The sequence below is a fragment of the Cetorhinus maximus genome, chromosome 11 (genome assembly GCF_964194155.1).
Source record: "Cetorhinus maximus chromosome 11, sCetMax3.hap1.1, whole genome shotgun sequence".
NCBI lineage: Eukaryota > Metazoa > Chordata > Chondrichthyes > Lamniformes > Cetorhinidae > Cetorhinus > Cetorhinus maximus.
This window is the reverse complement of record NC_135889.1, coordinates 36278023-36299087: the sequence shown is the minus strand read 5'-3', so window position 1 is coordinate 36299087 and position 21065 is coordinate 36278023. Positions and strand designations below refer to the sequence as shown.

Sequence of the window (21065 nt, the reverse complement as noted above, 5' to 3'; positions counted from 1 at the left end):
CCATCTGACACATTGGCAACCCTCTTAATAGTTCATCAAAGTCCATTTTAAACAAAAGACAGTTCCATATAGGCTCAGTCCATGTGTCAAGTTATGAATATGATATGCCTTTACTGGGTATAAAATGAGGTACAGAACAGATAGGCATTTTCTGCCAGTTTCACCTGAATCTAGGATAACAGATCCATCAGTTTAATCTGAATTGACAATTAATAATGAAGACACTGCAGATTTAGTAACTGCAATTCTTAGCACTGAGTTTCACCCAATCATCTGGTCTTGTAACTACCGTACCTACAAAACGTTCACTTTTCAATTGAACTTCTCTCTTAGTGCAGGTGCATTTCTTTTAATGCATCCTATTTAACATTAAACATGTCTAAAAAATAAGATTGCTTATGCAGTTGCTCTGAATAAGTTGTTTCCTCCACGTATTAACATTTTAGATTAAAACACATCACATTTTAGTGACACTGTGGACTGAATTTTCCCCCCGTCGGGGGGTCATGCAGGGGTGGGCGCGAACCCGATCGGCGCCCCCGATTGGGTCCGCGCCGCCATTTTACGTGGGCGGGCCAATTAAGGCCCACCCAGCATGACGCTCGCCCGGAAGTGCTGAGCACTCCCTGTGCGGACGGGGGGCAGATTCCCTGAGTCATTCCCTGCGCTCTTTCACTTATCTCTACTTTGGTGCCTCAGGGAGATCGGTTTGACTTGTGTAAATTTAAATTAAGGGAAATAAAAACTTTTAAAACATGTCCCCTCATGTGACAGTGTGACATGAGCTGGGACATTTGAAAGAATTATTTTAAAAATTTTTATTGACTTTTAAAACACTTCATGAAACCTCATCCCGCCTGTGGATGAGGTTTCATGAGAAATGCAAAGGCCGCCTGGGCTCTTCGCCTGCCTGCCAACCTTAAGGTTGGACGGGTAGCTCAGCTAATTGAATTAATTGCTATTTAAATGGCTTTAATAGGCCTTTGACAGTTCGGCGGACGCTCAGCTGAGTCGGCTGCGCGCCCGCCGAACTGAAAATCTATATGACGCACAGTGACGTCAGGACGCCCGCCCGACATTACCGCGCATCATTTTACGTGTCAGCGAGCGGGCCCCACCCCAGCTCGCCAACTGATACTGCACACGGAGCTTGAGGAAGCAAGTTGCGCTGGATCGTAACTTTGTAAGTGTTTGGGGTTCTCGTCAAGGCCAGGCTGGCAAGCCTGGTGAGGGGAGTGGGGCGTGGGTGGTTGGGGGGTGGGAGGGGGTGGTAACACTTTGGGGGAGGGAAGCTGTCCGATAGGCCCAGGGCCGGTTAAGGAAGAACAGCTACTGCCTGGCACCAGGCTGCACAGGGAAACCTGGCAGACTGGCTGCTTGGCATGGGCCTCTCCCGCCGGTGGTTAAATCTTGGCAGTGGTGAGTGAGGCCTTTAAGTAGGCATTAGTTGCCCACTTGAGGATTCAAATTTCCCACTGATGGGTGGGCCGCCTGATGTCAGCTGGTAAAATTGCAGTGGGAGCAGAGGCATACAGGTAGGTGGCGGGCAATTTGCCCGCTGGATTTTACATCACTCCAGCTTAGTCCAAACCCATCAATGGGCTAGCTTAAAACCCAGCCCATTTTTATGTTCCAAAAAACCAGGTACTAAAGAATAGAACTGGGGCTGATCTTTACACAGTCTCATAAGCATTTATGGACAGACACAAATTACAAACATGCACCTCTCAACACAACAACCATCATTTCAGTCTGCACCTATTCATAAGGGCACAAGTGAATCCCCAGTTAATGCCCACCATCTGCATACAATTAAATACAATTAACAGTGATCTTCTCCAATAGGGTCATTTCTGAAAAAACAGCATCAGATGCCTCATGAATGAAGTACCATCCCCATCACCTATACCTTCCATATTAAGGATGGGAAGCTGTCTGTGTCAGGAAAATGCGCTAACCTATTGTCATTACCATAGGCATCACTTACAAAGGCACTGCTTAAAACCTGTTCAGCATGTTGGCTATTTCAGGCAGTGCCATCCCTGTACTTTCTGCTGTCCCAGTGGGAACTGGAATACAATAACAATACAATGTAAAATGTTTATTTTATGGGCTATTCAGGGATCAGATAGGGTTTCCAAAAGGACTAAAAAATAATTTAGGAAGTTAAAGGTGACAGAGATCCCAGTAATTTCCTTGTCTCTTCTCAATTCTAATCTAGTATGGGCCGATTTGGGAGGGGGGGGGTGGGTGGTGCGGAGGCACATTATGAAAACATGGGAGAAGTTACCGATTCCTCTGAAGTTTCTCCATTACAAATGGGATCTGTTGAACATGTGCCCAAAACTGATTTATGACTTTTAGCCATGAAGCTATCATAAAAGTTGATCATATTTCCAGTTGAAACAGAATGTTCTACTGATTTTGTAACCAGAAAATACCAAGTGTGCATTCTGAATTCCATATTGATGGGTTTTTTTTGTGGTGGGGTGGGGTGGGGGGGTGGTTTAATTACAGGATCCAATTTTAGCAACAAGGAAGGAGCTGGGTAGGATACAAAACATGCTACATTTGCATTTTGCAACTAAATTGAAACCAAACACTATTCCAAAAACAAGAGAAAGGAGCACATACTCATTTACATACCTAAATTAAGATGAAAATTATAACCAGGAAAAGATAAAAAGACATTTTATTGACTATGTAGTCATAATAGGCTATGGTTGTGCCTCTAAAGAAAATTATTTTCAAAGTGAAAAGAATGTTAATTGACCAAAAATACCCCTTTGATTTTGCACTGAGGGTGTTGATCTTTCCTTGTTAACCAAACATTTAACTGATGGTTGAGAGGAGGCTGATAGTCCAACTAACCTGTTCATCAATACAAAGGATTCTAAAAGCAAAAAAATGTGGATACTGTAAATCTGAAATAAAAACTGAAAATGTTGAAAATACTCAGCATGGAGGTAGGGAGAAATAAAGTTAAAACATTTCAAGTCAGTATCAATAACTTCCTAAGGAATTTGCTTCACATTAAGTCAGGCTGTCATATAGATAGCATCAGGGAGTAAAGACTTTCCAACAACTCCACTATTCATCACCTCTCCCAAACTATTACAATATCTTTATTAGTTCAATAATTCAACAATGCAACTATGTTGGTACACTACCATATCTGTGTTGACGTGAAATAGTTTCAGATGCACATCAATGCAATAGCAAAAGAAAACCTTTGGACTCAAACTCCACTCAAGATAAGAGGTATGAGACCACCTCCAGGAAATGATGTTACATCAGTTGGGTTTCACACATGTTGGCTAGAATATTCCGTTCCCCTTGGCGTTGGGCGTCTTGATGGACATGAGCAGAAAACATGGCAGGAAGGCTAAAAATGCTATAATGTACAAATTCTACTATTCTTGTTACATTTATTGACTTTGTTTATGTACATTTTTGTAATTATACAATATGATGTGTAGCTGTTAAATGAGATGGAAAATGTATTTGTATAGACTAATAAGCTACTGTTAGAGGTTTATGATGTTAAGTTTGTGTGAGGTGGATGTAAGGCCATTGTAAAGAAACCTTTAATGTTATGGAGGTTTCTTTCTTTCAAGGGAAAGCGGTTAGGAAATAGAGATGGTTTAATTAAGTTATATTTGTATTTATGGGTGTTAGGAATGAGTTTTAGCTTTAAGTCAAGTTTGATTTGTGTTTCTGTATTTGTGTATTTAAGAAAAGGCGAAGTTGAGTTTTAGGTTCACTTTAAAAGATGCCTGCATTTTAATGAAGGTTTTACGACTCTTGAAGGGAAGGTAAACAAACACAGGGTAGAAAAATACTGTGCTGTTGCCTGGCAATGGGAGGCCTCACAGAGACAGAAAAGTAGTTTCAGTTCAGTCTGAGTGGAGTTGGTCAGTGTGCTCCAAAGTTGAAAGGAGTTGCCAGCAGAAGCAGCATAGCAGAGGGACAGATAGCAAGTCCCAAACTAAAGTTGAAGCCAGCTGCCAGGACAGGAGAGGGAACTGCAGAGGAAGCAGGATTCCCTAAAGAACGGAAGAAAAAAGTCCCCAAAACCAGGGGAGTGGGACAGGAAATGTCCAAAGAGGACAGTTAAGTCAAAGGGCAAGGACAGGAACCTGGAAAAGATCCTCTTAAGTGAAGTTAAGAGTGAAGACCAGAGGAAGGCTCCAAGTTTCTGAGCTCTGCCTTTCACATGAGGGAAGCAGTGGTGTTCTGTTGGCACAGCTGAGTCAGTGAGAGAGAGAGTGCACGGAAGAAAGCTTGAATGCATGTAGTGATCCAGGGGAGAGGAACATCAGAAGGAAAGTTTGAAACCCTGGAGGTGGACTAGTGTAGTGGGCATCTGAGAGAAAGCGTTGTTTGGGAGAAGATTGCAAAGTGAGCACTTCAAAATTGGAGACTGGAATCCCTCATATAAAAGACTGAGTTCAGTGAGACTGGTTGGCTCACGGTATGACAAGCATCTGGCGGAGGGGAGTTGAGGAGAGATTTATAGCATCTGTTTGGGGTGGCATCTGTTACTTGGTTTCAGGGTGTGGTGTGCCTGGCCATAGGTCACCTATTGATTTATATAGACTGTGTATTTACTGTTAACATTAGAGTATAGGGTAGGTTTTGCAACTTGTGTTATCCTTACAAATCCGCATATATCTGTAAAGGTATAGTTGTGGGTGAAAGAGTATTGATTTATAGTTCATGTTTTCTTGTTTAATAAATGTTTTATTATTTTGCTAGAAGTTCATCAACTGACTCCTGCCACTCAGGAGCCACTCTCCACGTATCTAAACAAACAATAAAAGTTAGAATCTATTAAGTTGGGTCCCAAGCTGGGATCTGACTTGTCCAGTAGTAACATCAGCTGGGATCATAACAGGGGGCACATGTTGATCTGTGCAAGTGGCCTCAAGATGGTGCAGGCTGTGGAGACAGTCTCCAGAGGAGATGAGGCCAGATGGAGATGTGAGGATGTGTGTGAAAGAGTGAGTGGTGGTGTCCCTTGGGCTGGCAGTGAGTGAGATGCCAGTGAATGTGTGATGGGCTTGTGAGTGTGTGAGTTTAGAGTGATGAGATGGTTGACTTACCCTGGTATGAGATCATTCATTCTCTTCCTGCACTGGATGGCCAACCTCTTCTGTGCAGCATTGGCACTGATCACCACTGCCACCACCTCCCAAGCCGGAGTGGTGAGATTGCTGGACCTCCTGCGGTCAGAGCGGGAGGTGGAGGACATCATGGCGGGCCTCCAATAGGCATTCCAGTGGCGAGTCACTGAACTCTTATAGCCTTTCAGGGCCATATCTTCACTGGAGCATTTCTGGGCTGCAAACATTAAGAACTGTGTAAGCAGCTGCAGTTTAAATATGGCAGTGAGGAAACGGTGAGGTAACGGTGTGGCAGGAAATTCAGAGGCAGCCCGCCAGAGACTTGGTGTGTTTCCTGTGGCTGCATAATTATTGAGGTGGGAAGAGGACGATACAGTGTGAAAGTCCGCCATTGCAGCTGGTGGGTAAAACGTCCTTTTTCCTGCCCGCTACTGCACTTAGTGCAATTCGGGGATGATTCCACCCATTGTGGTTATTACTATTCAATCATTTGACAACATGCTAAACCTAATATTGGTTGTTACCAGTATTAGGATAGAGCCCTATTGCATGCAAATTCTCACAAGAATTCTCTGAGCAAAAGCAGTTTGGGGCCAGCCTTGTAACTTATGACTGTGTCCACTGAGCAACTGAGCCTGTTGAAGGATTTGCTATTTAAGGGGGAGGGGAGGGTTTCTGACAGAGTCCAACCCATTCTGGTATAGAGAGTACCATGAGATGCTGAAAATGTTGAATGGGTTCAGTCAATAAGTAACCCATTCAGTTCATATGTCTTCAGCATTTCAGAATATCAACTTTATATTTTCCAATTAAGCATCTAGCTATTTGTTACATGTGTTCACTATCCCAGCCTCAGTTACTGTTCCTGGCAAGCCACTCTACCTAGTAGAAACCACTATGTAAAGATCTATTTCTTGGCCGGTATCCCAAACATGGTATCCAGGACTCTGGATCCATGCCCTCTTCTTCTCCGCCATGGCATATCTGGAAGTATTGTTCTGGGTTTAATTTTCTCTCTCCCATTAGGTATCTATCCCTGTATATATATTAACCTCTTATGTTTTAAAAAGAACATGAAAAAAAAGAATTGAAAAAGATGCAGGCAGTGGAATGTTGTTTTTAGATTTCTTTATTGCACTAATTTTGCTCAGGTTACAAAGCCAGTTAACGTTCCCTATTTTTACTCTTTTTTTTCTTTAACCTTCTGCCTTGTTATATAGTCTTGCCCTTTTTTATTCAGAACTGCAAATGAAGGACAAGAGCACTGGGGTCAATTTCAACTTTGACAAATCTGAATCTGCAGCCAATGGGCATGACAACTGGGGGTGGCTGCCAGGTGAAACCTGGGCAATTTTGATAGTTAGGCCTCATTAGCCTATGACAGATGAGCTGTCCATAGGTTTTCCGGAGTTAAGGGGCTGTTCATCAACGGGGTGGGGTAGAAGGCTGGGCAGTGGGTTTACAAGTGGACCTAATGTTAAAATAGAGGCTACAACTCTTAAAGCATCATGCAACCTCTTAAAGCAAGTAGCTCTTTGTTTTTGTGCTTGACCATTGTATGTGAAACTGAAGATCTGTTATTGCACAGGCTGGAGCATCAGGAATTTTGGACACAGCCCTGAAAATCTTGGTGGAGCATGTGAAGACAACTCAAGAAGCTGTTTTACGCTGTGACCAATTTGCACACAGCAATTAATGAGATAAATGACCAGATAACATTTTAGTGAAATAAAAATAGAAAATTCTGGAAATGCTCAGTAGATTAGGCAGTACCTGTGAAGTTAGATTTCAGCTTGATGACTTTGCATCAGGGTTTTCAGTCACTGTTTAGTCAATATTTTTAGTGTTATTTGGAGAGATAAATATTGGCCAGGTTACCGAGTAGAACACTCTTATGTCCACCTGAGAGGTCAGATAGGGGCCATGGTTTCATCTGAAAGACAACATGTACAAAGGTACAGTACTCCCTCAGTCTGCATATAATAGTGTGGGTCAATGTTGGAGTAGTTTCAATAACTCCCGAAGATTGCCAGCTGCAACACTCTGAGTGGAATTTTCCAGCCCCCCCACCCACCTCCTGTGGCAGGTTTAATGGCAGATGGTGGGGTTCAGATGGAACAATGTGGCAGGAGCTGAAAAATTAATGGGATGCAGATGCAGGCCAGACCAGAATCTTCTCCCTTTCTGACTGTCCGCACTGCCAGGGAGATATCACATCGGTCCATAACACGTCTGGACCAATGTGGCTTGGAGATGTCAGGACTTACCTGAAAAAGGCCTGGGGCAGCCTTTTGGACATTGGGATGGAGGTCTCTAGTGACCGTGGACCCCGGAACACCACGTGCAGCAGTGGGTGGGTGGGGCATCTTCCAGGTGGATCTTCTATCTTCAGGATCTTCAAGGAAGCCCATCTTCTATCTTCAGAATCTTCCAGAAGGCCCATCTTCTATCTTCAGAATCTTCCAGGAGGTCCACCTTCTATCTTCAGGAGCTTCCAGGAGGTAGATCCTTTCCTTCAACGATGAGTCAGTTGATATCCAGGCACCTTTTAAATATGCGCCCAGATATGATGATGGAGTACGAGTCATCCAACCCGCCCCACCGTGCAAAATGTCGGGAAACCCACAACTGCATAATTAATTAGGCCAGTGTCGTGCAATACAGCGCGAATTCCCACTGTCCTCCGCAATGGGAAACTCTCCCCGTTCCTGCCCCCGCCACAGGGCTTAGTCCCAGAATAGAAAATTCCATCCTCTAACTTTATTGTAACATACTTACAGTTATGAGAACACTCCCTCACACTAGCTTACATGCTGCTTTCTCCTAGATTTTCAAATCATATGAGTATACGTCATTTTCTTCTATGACATCATGGACTATTACAGATAACCCTTTGTGGGACTTAGTCTAACTGCACTGTGGGTGTTCCTACAACACATGGACTGCAGCAGCTCAAGAAGGCAGCATACCAGCAATTAGGGATGGGCAATAAATGCTGGTGTAGCCAGTGACACCCACATCCCATGAATAAAAAAGCATGCCCCATTATACTACACTGCACTTTAATGTTGGTCTAGATGATGAGCTCAACTCTCTGGAGTGGGACTTGAACCCACAACCTCCTGACTCATATTCCATTGTCCCTCCCCAGCCACTATTCCAGGCTAACCCAAATTGTTTGAAACCTATTTTGAACAGTGTATTAGCAATTTAGGATGAAAAACAGGACCATTCACCATTGTACCAAAGAGAAAAGGAATTTAGTAACAGTGGGGGAAAGAGTTGGAGGTGAGAGTTGGAGGCGAGAGTTGAGAGACCCTTTCTGTTATATCCATAAGTGTGAGAGAGGTGCAAGAAGAACCTCACCAAGTTTCAAGGTCTAGGCTTTTGGAAAGTTGAGTTTGCTAATGGAAGAAAAATTGACCTTTGTGTTGGTAGCTTCAGCGCTGGAGATAATAATGCAAGTTCCATTTATTGTCAGTCAAGATGGTGAGGCCAATAGTGTCTCCAGATGAAAGAGTAAAGGCAAAATAATCAAAGGCAAGAATGTAAGCTGTTTGATTTATGAGAGTTGTAAAGAAACTACGGATTAAATTTTCATGGAGCCTCTCTTGATTGTGTATTGTAATTCTGACAGAATATTCCTGGAAAACCCACAGAAATGGCTTAAACATCATTCCAGCTGCTGCAGAAACACTGGATTCCCCACCACTATTACTAATACAGACTCTCGATAGAACACACCATGAATATTTAATGATGAATCAATGAGGAAAATTGGATCGGGCCTTTATAATGTAATATGGGAGGCAGAACTGCAGTTCCAATGCTATTTTGGTGGTAAAACCAGCCAAGGGAGAAAATGTAGCTCCCTTGCCTTTCAACTTGGTTTGATTTCATAGGAGGGATTCATTAAATGTCAGGCTTATGTGATTCATGAAGATGTGTTGTTTTGCTTCCTTGCCACATTATTCCAATTAAAATAATTCTATTGAGCCAGCTAGCTTCATTTTTTTTTCTGAACCAATTTTGTTGACTCCCATTTTACTTGGAATACAGGTTCAATTTTTACAAAACAGACTGCATTCACTTGAATTATCCATTCATCACAACTGTGCTAGAAATCAGTTGTCATCCTGACTGAAACTATATTTGAAGCCTTTATATCTTTATCCCAAGCCATTATACAATATAAACTAACCCAACAAACTGTGTACTGAACGGACATTATGAAGTGTCATTCCTTGATAGTCACTATAGTATTAAGTGAAAAAAAGCTTCAGCTGAGTAAATACATGTCTTACAACAGCTTTGGAAAAGAAAACTGACATTGGTTTCTAGTGAGAAACTGACCAACTGGCATTTAGCATTTAAATTTTCATATAAGCCAAATGACAAAGCAATGTAATTAACAGATGAATTGCGCCATGTACTTGAGAAAGACCTTTTCATGTATCAAATTTCAGCAGTACAATTTTCCTGCGTGAAGGTTTAAATATACAAGGAACGGCGCCAAACATATCAAGATGTAACAGTATGGTAGTCGTTCCTATGTGACTGTCTTGCTGATGTTCGAGAAGCCGACACCTATACAAGTCATTAATACTTTCTCTCCGCCTTTCTGCTCTTCCATAGGCTGGGCTTCAATTTTGAACATGATTTGGAAGAAGCTTTTCAAATGGCGCAGAAATTCAATCCTGTATGGGGACAGTGGACCAATCTGAACTTTCGAAACATCCTGCTGTCCAAGGGCCATGTATAGTAGAGCCAAGCTCTGATTTATCGAATCTACACAACCACCTCTGTAAACTTCTTCTAAAAGCAGCTTTGCACAGTTCTGGCCAAGGTCTTCTGGTAGGACTGGTAAGCCTTGACCCTGAGGGTTTGAAGCCAGCTCAGCGCTGAGAAATATTCCATTTGTTGTTTCTGCAACTAAGGAGAGGCCAAACCCTGGGGACTTTCCTGAATTTGCTCCTTTCATGTGATCGGTGTAGATGTAGATATCTGGTATGAACTTGTTTAAAATGCTTCTAGCTGAATCAACAATTCTATTGGCTATCTGTGGAGACACCCTGACGGAGTATGCTACACCTCTGATCCGTTTGATTTTGCCAGGATTGGTTAACTGGACAGGCTTTAAAAACCTCCGCACTGGGCACGAGAAGATAACCTCACCGCCTCCTCCAGGGGCCATGCCCCTCCGGACTACCTTCAGTTCAAGCCCTTCGCCATCTACACCAAACCTTTTCATTAGGGGGAGAGCTGTCACTTTAAGAGTATCCACAGAAGGATCTGTTTGATCATTGGTGATGCCTCTCAGGGTAGCTTTTAACGGTCTCTTCATAAAAGGAGCTAGGTAGAGCAAGGCTTCCAGGTAATAGCCAATGGAGCGTTGAGTGTGGCAGTCATGTTCAATCTTCCCTCCATGTAGAAGATCTGGTTGGTAATACAATGTAGTACCAGTTTCATTTATTTCAATCCTAGAACCATTTGTTACTTTGTCCAACAGCCGAATGAAGCTTGCTTCAAAATCCCGCAGGCCCGGGTTCAGCTTCATAGTGAAATGTAATCAGCCCTGGTGACCAAAAGGGCTTGCAATCTTTCTGCTGTGTATTTAAGGGAAGCACCCTTTATCTGTAGTGGGTTATCACAGTACTTGCCTTACTATGATACCTTATGAGCATGCCAGGATCTAGCTTTAGAAGTACAGTAGCAAGCTTGACTTGTTTATACGTGTTACAGCAATAGGCATTGGACATTTGAAATCCAGCAATGTTTTGCACAACGCAACAATACCAGTGCAGAATACCACTGTAGTGTTGTGTCTATTTGAAAACATGAAAATGTATTTTTTAAAAAGGGTGATATCAGTGTCACAGTACCCCTGTGGTGATATCCTATTTCACTGAATGAATTTCTATTGTGATACAATTCTCAAATGTCAGCATTGCAAAGCTCTTTCCAGCAGTGTAGTGTAAAGGTTTGAGGTAACTTTCATCATGCACTGGACAGTGTCTTCAGGATGCGTGAGGAAAATTAGTTACAAGCCCTTGCCAATGTCCTAGATATGATTGATTTACTAATCCACAGAGATAACAGAACTGCAGGAGAGTAATTACCACAACCACGGGACACAGAACTGTGATAGTAAAACCAAGCAAATTATAGCCAAAGTGTTGGACTCATTGTCAATCAAGTTGTTATAGGACTAAATTCCAGCAGAAATGCCAAATAGAATTAAAACAAAACAAGATGGGCAAGGTTCTTTAAAAAATTATGTCCTTTATGCAAGGTTATAGATTGAAGGTAGATACTAAACCACATGATGGTTGCACACACCATAAAGTCAGTTAATTATTATAAGCTTCAGGAAGTACTGTTAACCTTGCTTTAATCCAGAATGTTCCCTATGCATTTCTTAATGAGTTCAAGGGATAATCTATTTTGTAGGTCACCATAGTATGTAGTGTTTAGCTTTACAGCTAACAAATATGCAATAGAATTCAATTAAATAATCATGAACATTTATAGGTTTAGGGAGTCAATTTACTTCAGCGAACAGGTTGCCTGTTGAGTGTAGAATAGGATTGTTAGGCTTGATGTATATTGTTAACTCTTCATCAGGGACAAGCTAGAAACATGGGGCAGAATTTTACGGCCTTGTTTCGGTGGGGACGGGGCCATAAAATGCGGCGGGCCGTTATAAACCCCATTGACTTCAGCGGGAAGGTAAAATCCCGCTGCCGTAAAATTCTGCCCATGGAGCTTGCTGCATACATGCTGAAACCAGTGTACGGAGCTCCAATCAATGGCATCCAAATTTTCATGTCAGCAATGGTGTGCTAACTCCCTAATAACGTTAAAAAGGTGAAAGACTAAGAGCGGAATTTTCCCATCCTTCCCGCCATGGGTTTCATGGCAGGCAGGAACGGAGAGTCCAGCGGCAGTCAAAAAGTCAGAAACCCTCCCTGCCATAAAAGTAGTTTGTGATTTGAGGTGTGTGCAACATACATAGCCTACCTGCCATAGCGCTGCACCAGTCTTATTGCAATGAATGCCACGCTGCTGGGGCTGTAGGGTTGGTCTACTCTTGCTCTTTGCCTACATTGTCCTTAAGGACACCAGTGCTGTGGTACTCATGCAGGCTTCCACTTTCAGACAGTGACTATTACTCTGGCTGGGGTTGGGGAGTGCTGAGGTCTTCTACTCCCAGTGGCTGAGACTGTTGTCCAGAAGGACACCACTGTGCTGTAATACTCAGGCGGAACAAGTACTTCAAACAGGGGTGGTCAGTGAGGTGAGGGCGGGGATGACGAACAGAAGAGTGACATTAGGGAAGGGAGGCTGTGCAAGGGCTGTGAGCGGGAAAAGGTGCACAATGGAAGGCAGAAGGGCAAGGACGTGGAGGAGGAAGGGGAACGATGGGAGGCCGAGGGTAGACCGAGGGGTGGGAAGCTGGACCCTGACAAGGGAACATGAAATGCTGATATTCAAGTGGGTCAAAGGGATAACACATGTTTGACTGGGAGGGGATGCACGCAGACCCTGGAATATTAAGGGGGGTTTGTTAGTGTGGCATAAAAGAGATGGGTCGCACGGAGGCTCAGAAGGTGGGGGAGTGGATTGAGAGGGGATACTCATAGAGTCAGAGAGGTCTTCAGCACAGAAAGAGGCCCTTCGGCCCATTGAGTCTGCATCAGTCAAACAAGTACCTAACTATTCTAATCCCATTTTCCAGCACTAGGCCCATAGCCTTGTATGCCACGGCATCACAAGTACACATCCAAATACTTCTTAAATGTTATGAAGGTTTCTGCCTCTACCACCTTTTCAGGCAGTGAGTTCCAGATTCCCACCACCCTCTGGGTGAAAAAATTCTTCCTCACATCCCCTCTAAACCTCCTGCCCCTTACTTTAAATCTATGCCCCCTGATTATTGATCCCTCCACCAAGGGGAAAAGTTCCTTCCTGTCTACCCTATCTATGCCCCTCATAATTTTATACACCTCAATCATGTCCCCCCTCAATCTCCTCTGCTCCAGGGAAAATAACCCCAGCCTATCTAATCTCTCCTCATAACTAAAACTCTCCAGCCCAGGCAACATCCTGGTAAATCTCCTCTGCACTCTCTCTAGTGCAATCACATCCTGTCTATTTTGTGGATTCCAGAACTGCATGCAATACTCTAGCTGTGGCCTAGTTTTATACAGTTCTAGCATAACCTCCCTGCTCTTATATTCTATGCCTCGGCTGATAAAGGCAAGTATGCCATATGCCTTCTTAGCCACCTTATCTACCTGTCCCGCTACCTTTAGGGACCGGTGGACATGCACACCAAGTCCCTCTGATCCTCGATACTTCCCAGGGTTCTACCATTCATCATGTATTCCTGTGCCTTGTTTGTCCTGCCCAAACGCATCACCTCACACTTATCCAGATTAAATTCCATTTGCCACTGATCAGCCCATCTGACCAGCCTGTATATATCCTCCTGTAATCTAAGGCTATTCTCCTCACTATTTACCACCTCACCAATTTTTGTGTCATCTGCGAGCTTACTGATCAACCCTCCTACATTCAAGTCTAAATCGTTTATATATACCACAAACAGCAAGGGACCCAACACCAATCCCTGTGGAACCCCACTGGACACAGACATCCAGTCACAAAAACACTCCTCGACCATCACCTTCTGCTTTCTACCACTCAGCCAATTCTGGATCCAATTTGCCAAATTGCCTTGGATCCCATGGGCTTTTATCTTCGTTATCAGTCTCCCATGCGGGACCTTATCAAAAGCCTTGCTGAAGTCCAAGTAGACTACGTCAAATGCATTGCCCTCATCTACACACTTGGTCATCTCTTCGAAAAATTCAATCAAAAGGGTCAGACATGACCTCCCCTTAACCATGCTGACTGTCCTTGATTAATTCCTGCCTCTCCAAGTGTAGATTAATTCTGTCCCTCAGAATTGCTTCCAATAGTTTCCCCACCAATGAGGTTAGACTGACTGGCCTGTAGTTCCCTACTTTATCCCTTCCTCCTTGTAGTCTTCAGTCATCAGGGCAATGGAGAACTCTGTGAAAGCCCAAATCCTTGGTCTGGGGTGTGCAGTCAGGAGTCAGCGAGTAAAGACACTCCTGTGGCTATGTGGAAAGGAGTCAGAGAGTGCAGGTGGCCTACGGGCTATGTGAACCTCATAATCAGAAGTCAGAGACAAGAGGCAGCCCAGAGGTGCAGCGGGCATGCAGCAGGAAGAATCATCGGGAGCACGGTGCACTCCAGCTGGAGAGAGGGGTAAGGATTGTGTTCTCCAGAAGAGAAAAGCACAGCTTGGTATGCAGGGCTGTCTCACAGTTGCTGTCCTTGGGCTTGGCTGTCTCTGTACTGGACTGCAGATGGGACATTTTTTTACCCATTCATAGGATGTGGGCGTCGCTGGCTAGGCCAGCAGTTATTGCCCATCCCTTATTACCCTAGAGAAGGTGGTGGTGAGCTGCCTACTTGAACCCCTGCAGTTCATGTGGTGTAGGTACACTCACAGTGCTGTTAGGAAGGGAGTTTCAGGATTTTGACCCAACAACAGTGAAGGAACGGCGATATATTTCCAAGTCAGGATGGTGAGTGACTTGGGGCGGGGGGACTTCCAGGTGGTGGAGTTCCCATGTATCTGCTGCCCTTGTCCGTCTAGGTGGTAGTGGTGGTGGGTTTGGAGGGTACTAAGGAGCTTGGTGAGTTCCTACAATGCATCTTGTAGATGGTACGCACTGCTGCCACTGTGCGTTGGTGATGGAGGGAGTGAATGTTTGTGGATGGGGTGCCAATCAAGTGGGCTGCTTTGTCCCAAATGGTGTCAAGCTTCTTGAGTGTTGTTGGAGCTGCACACATCCAGGCAAGTGGAGAGTATTCCATCACACTCCTGACTTGTGATATAGATGGTGGACAGGCTTTGGGGAGTCAGGAGGTGGGTTACTCGCCGCAGGATTCCTAGCCTCTGACCTGCTCTTGTAGCCACAGTATTTATATGGCTAGTCCAGTTCAGTTTCTGGTCAATGGTAATCCCCAGGATGTTGATAGTGGGGGATTTAGTGAAGGTAATGCCATTGAACGTCAAGGGGAGATAGTTAGATTCTCTCTTGTTGAAGATGGTCATTGCCTGGCACTTGTGTGGCACAAATGTTACTTGCCACTTGTCAGCCCAAGTCTGGATGTTGTCCAGGTCTTGCTGCATTTGCACATGGACTGCTTCAGTATCTGAGGAGTCTAATGGTACTAAACATTGTGCAATTATCAGCGAACATCCCCACTTCTGACCTTATGATGGAAGGAAGGTCATTGATGAAGCAGCTGAAGATGGTTGGGCGGGGGACAATTGGTGATGGTAACTGGAGGCACCCGCAGTCTGTAGATTGGAAACACATAATAACAGGGGGGCGGGGAGGGCATGTGAAGCTCTCCTGAGGGAGCTCACCTCAGTAGGTGACTGTGTCCGTGAGCATGCACGCAGCCTCTAGATGGGGTGGATAAAGATCCATATGGGGCATGGGGATGTTAGAAGCGATGGGCTTGGAGGGGAGGGTAGAAATGTCACCACAACAACTATGGGATCCAGTATTATTGGGAGAGGCTGGAGAACAACAGGAGGGAGCTCTACCTTCACATCATGAAGTTCAGGCAGATGGACAGTGAGAGAGGGAGAGTGGAATTATGTTTCCAAGTAATAATGGATAACCACCATCTTGCTGTACCACTGTAATGGTGCTGTCTCAAATCGAAAGTACCAGTGAATCTGATGGGGAGGGTTCTGAGGCAGTGTGGGAGGAATACGCTGCTGGGCTATGGAGCCATTTTTGGGGGTGCCCTTTAACTTGTTGATGCTGTGAGAGTGAACATGAATCTGCTTAATGAGAAAGGAGAAAGACCTCCTTGGAAAGAAAGCCACTGAAAGCCAATGCCTTCATTAGCACTGTTAAAAAGGTGGTGGCATAGTAGTATTGTCACTGGACTAGTATTCCAGAGACTCAGGGTGATGCTCTGGGGACCCAGGTTCACATCCCACCACAGCAGATGGTGAAATTTGAATTTAATAAAAATCTGGAATTAAAGGTTTGACGATGACCATAAAACCATTGCCAATTGTCTGAAAAAACCCATTTGGTTCACTAATGCCCTTTAGGGAAGGAAATCTGCCATCCTTACCTGCCCTGGCCTACAAGTGACTCCAGGCCCAATATGGTTGACTCTTAAATGCCCTCTGGGCAAAGGCAATTAGGAATGAGCATTAAATGCTGTCTAGCCAGCGACAACCATGAGCAACTGATTGGTCATTACTATGCCACATCAGATATTGGAGCACAAAGCTAGGTTGGGTCACTCATCTCATTTACACCTTATCATCCCATGCAGGTCATCTCGATGTGTGTGCTAGTGTTTCAGGGACAAGGTGGCTTCAGCCACCATGCAAGTAGGGCATGAAAAACTATGGACCCTTACAGTCTCCATACATTTCATCTTCTAAGCTTCACTTTCTTGCCCCATGAATCATTAATGTCTTCAATGTTTCATTTCAGAGAGAAAGCAAAAGCAGATATGGATCCTGGGCTCAATGCTGCCTTTGTCAGGGTCCTAATGCAATGGAAGATGCGAAGGAGGGAGAGGCGATTCTGCGCACAGCTCCAGCAGGAGGCCACATCTGACGGACATGGGTCAAGGGGAGCCAGAGCATGAACAGGAGGCCCTAGAGGAGACACCCAGGCAATGGAGGCGAATCGCCAGATCTCAGGTATACTGTAGAAAAGTCTCCTATTTACAAAGGAGAGGCAATGTCATGCTCGTCCGCACTTGTCCCGAGCTCTGGTACATCACATATGCCACATTCTTTGTGAAGACCTGACGCCACGTGGAGTTGGAGGATATCCCCTGCCAGTGGCTTTGAAGGTGACCGCAGCACTCAATTTTTTTGCCTCTGGTTCTTTCCAAGGATCAAGAGGCGACTTGTGTGCATCTCTCAGTCCGCAACACATCGATGCATAAAGGAGGTCACAGATACCCTTTACAGGAAGGCCCATCGTTATGTCAGGTTTGCTCTGGATGGCGTTAGCCAGGCTGCGAGATTCACCGGCTTCACCGCCATCAAAGGCTTCCCAAGAGTGCAGGATGCAATAGCCTGCACCCTTGTGGCTATATGGGCTCCATGGCCGCAGGCCTTAATGTTTATAAACCGCAAGGGCTATCATTCCATCAATGTACAACTGGTGTGTGATCACCAGAAGCACATACTGCATGTTTGTGCACGGTATCCTGGGAGCTGTCATGACTCCTACATCCTGAGTCACTCCCAGGTACCTGAGATTTTCGAGGGGCTATTACGTCTGCAGGGCTGGCTGCTTGGGGATAAGGAGTACCCAATGAAATGCTGTCTGATGACACTGGTGCGTCGCCCTCAGAATCGTTCCGAGGAGAGGCTGCTCAAAGTTCCACATGCTCCCTTGTAGAGCAGACTATAGGGCTTCTGAAGGTGTGTTTCAGGTGCTTGGGCCACTCAGGTGGCTCACTCCAATACACTCCGATATACTGCAGGGTTTCCCGCATCATCACAGTGTGTTGTGCCTTTCACAATCTGGCAATGCAAAGAGGTGAACCCCTGCCAGAGAATGAAATGAAGGAGAATGAGAGCTCATTGGAGGATAAAGATCTGGACGCCCATGAACCTCAGGAGGCTGCTGAGGGTCAGTATGTGTGTGATCACGCCATGGAGGAAGGAAGATGTGGTCAGAATTGCTGACAGGTTCCAGGAAGAGTAAAGTTAAGTGACGGCATATGGCCACACCTCCCCTAGCCCTCAATGCCATTTTCTTTCAACTCGGGATATCCAACCACTTGCAGTGAGAACGAGTCCCACATTTACACTTGCATGTTCTTGTTTCATGAATCACCAGGCCATGACCTTTACTTTGGTCTGTGCGGCCCTGTGAGTAAAGCTCACTCTGGGAACTGAGAGTCCACTTAGGATCAAGAGCAATGTGAGAGTAGCCCTGAAGCTTTCTCTGCCATCTAATGATGCAAACACTGCTGCAACTGAGATGTGCACATACCTAGGGATCACCTCATCCAGTACATATCTTTTCTTCTGCCTCTACCACTGAGGAGACATACATGCCGCGAGATTATCAATGCTGATGAGCTGCCCTCACTCGCTGGTGTTCCTTGAGGAAGAAGGGTGAGAAACACTTACATCATACACTTCAGATAAAGATTTAAACACATCTCCCTGACATCACACAAGGGTGCCGAGAATAGTTCAGCTGAGGTTGACATCACAGTGGGACACTGTCACTGAGTGGGAGGATGGCTGAACCTTAACATAAGAGGATTCCAGTGTACAAAATCATAACGCCTTCAGCTGACCAAAACATTCACATGACCATCAAATGTATTCACAAAAGTGCAATTTCTTTAAAGTGGTAGCACACCCGAAAATGACATCAATTTTTCTGAACTTTCCTAACTCGAGCGCTACACCTGGGTGCAGCCTCACGGCATAAAATGACGCATGGTGACATCGGGCGTGTGTCCCGACGTCACCGTGGATCATTTAGATTTTCAATTCTGATAGTTTCCGAACTGTCAAAGACCTATTAAGGCCATTTAAGTAGCAATTAAACTGATAAACTGAGCTGCCCATGCAACCTTAAGGTTGGTAGGCGGACGAAGAGGCCAGGCGGCCTTCGCATTTTTCATGGAACCTCATGCACAGGCGGGATGAGGCTTCATGAATGATTTTAAAGTGTTTTAAAAGTTTTTAATAAAATTAATGGACATGTCCCAGCTCATGTGACCATTTCACATGACGGGACATGTCCTTAAATTTTTTGTTTACCTTTAATCAATATTTCATAAGTGAAAGTAATCTCCCTGATGCACCTCTGTGCCTCAGGGAGATTTCTACCCAATGTTACTGAGGTTTCTCAGTTAGAAATCCCAAAGTCATTGCTATGGGTGTTAAGTTGTTTATTTTGATTCCGCTGAGTTCAGTTGTCAATCTGGATTGACTTTGTTCCAGAAACACCAGAGTGCAAAAGACATATCCAGTGTTGAAACACCAAAGCAACACAACAGTCACAAGCTTCACTGATATAGCAAGACACATCACATAAATGCTGTGGCTTGCTCAGTAGATAAGCCAATTTTTAACAGGGCTACCAAGTAACGACCTAACGTACAGGTATCAGAGGTTCAATAAAATGCAATTATTTTATATTGAATAATTACTCAAGTTAATTTGATTTCTTTTTTTGCTAAAAATTAAAATTATTCAGCAGTAGGGATTAAGTAATTTTAATTAAACAGTATGGGGACATTGTGTAAGATTCTGGATTCAGTAACCACAGGTAACTAAATAGGCAGTCGACTATTTGTATGTGATTTTAAGATAGTTTATTATGAAGCAACAGTTTAGATATGATGCATTAACTAATTAGACAGAAAAGGCATATAACCCGTAACAGTTGAGAGCAGTTTACTGATGTCAGAGGATGGATAGACGATTGGCACAGAGTGTGTTGATCTCAGTGGCTTGTGATAACAGCATTCTGCTGTCTAGACGAAGTATTAGGGAATGCTTCCCTCGACTTCCCTCCTTCTCCTTGTCCATCTGAAGAAGGCTGCTGCCTGTTGAGCACTGCAACCCCACCAGGACCTGGCCCCTGTGCCTGAACACTTGTTAATATACCCTTTTTCTGGCAGCTGGTAGCTTACCTAGTGTCAATCACCTATCTGCACCCTTCTGACCAATGGATACAGGACATGTACCCAAACTGTCAGGGTGGTTACCGCCTCCCATGTTCGTCACCCTGTTAGAGGTCAGTTTACATCATGCTGGCTCTTTCTAAACACTTGCATAGATAAGGGGGTGCACAAAGACGCCATCCTAACAGCTTAGGAATGCCAACATGGCAGCCTGAACTACAATTGTTTAGAGGTCAAAGCGTTTAGAAATCCTCTTTCCAGAGAGAGAATCAATGCTGTTTAGCAAATCCTATAAAAGTTCTGTACTAGACAGAAAATGCCTGTTTATTCAAGATCTCAATTTCTCACAATTGTAAGTAGCCTGTACACCTTTTGATGCACTGCACCATTGAGTGATAAGATCCAGGTTTCAGCTTGCAACTCCCCACATTAATTCCTGAACTGAACTACAACCCCAATGGCCTAGGTAGTTGGTGAGGTGGGAGGGAAGGGTTGGTATCACTAAAGACTGAACTCACTGGAATTACAAATTGGGAAAATCTCAGGTTTAATGTCTAGTCAGTGCAGATGTTTTTTGATCCCAGGTGGGGCTGTAACATTGACCTCAGTAACCCAAGGCTAGAGCATAACAGGGTTACTCCTACCAATCACTAGTGCTCCTGTAGGAAGTGTGCTGATGTCATGCAAGAACAGAATCAGGCTTGGTTGTGACTCCTTTCAGGGTGTACAGTCTGATGATGCTGTCTAAACTGTGGGATGAGGATGCCTGGCACCCAAGGGGCATATCACAATAGGAGTGAGCACCTTTAGAAGATGAGAGGAGAAAATTGGGGAAAGAAACTTAATTCGTTTGAATATTAATCTTCATCCAAATACACACTGATGGTTCCCAATTATTTTTGCTGAATTAACATAATCCTATTGTTTATTTATAGGGAATTATTTTATGATGCGAGTGAACTCAGTATGGCTCATGCAAAAATTATTTTTACAAAATCAAATTATTTATTTTCCCAGGGGCTAAAAAGTGAAAGAAATGTTTTTTTTTCAGGATCTCTATTGAATGGTGTGATCTGGAGACTGGAGCTGTTTAATGCAAGTAAGTAGATTAGCCAATTAGACAATCCCCAATGAAATGACTGGAAGATCAGTCTTGCATCAGAATCCCTTAAAGCAAACACTTGGCGTTTC

General features: G+C 44.2%; 1 protein-coding gene across 1 annotated transcript; it reads right to left on the bottom strand.

Moving 5' to 3' along the window:
• Positions 1 to 9152: 9152 nt before the first annotated feature.
• LOC144686265 (RNA 3'-terminal phosphate cyclase-like protein) lies at positions 9153 to 10612 on the bottom strand. The gene has a single exon (XM_078551354.1). The coding sequence runs from the start codon at positions 10468 to 10470 to the stop codon at positions 9676 to 9678; it is 795 nt and encodes a 264-aa protein (XP_078407480.1). The 5' UTR covers positions 10471 to 10612; the 3' UTR covers positions 9153 to 9675.
• Positions 10613 to 21065: the final 10453 nt, after the last annotated feature.

What these genes read in the sequence shown, in the direction of transcription:
- LOC144686265 (XM_078551354.1), bottom strand. Translation starts at nt 10,470, where the DNA reads ATGAAGAGACCGTTAAAAGCTACCCTGAGAGGCATCACCAATGATCAA.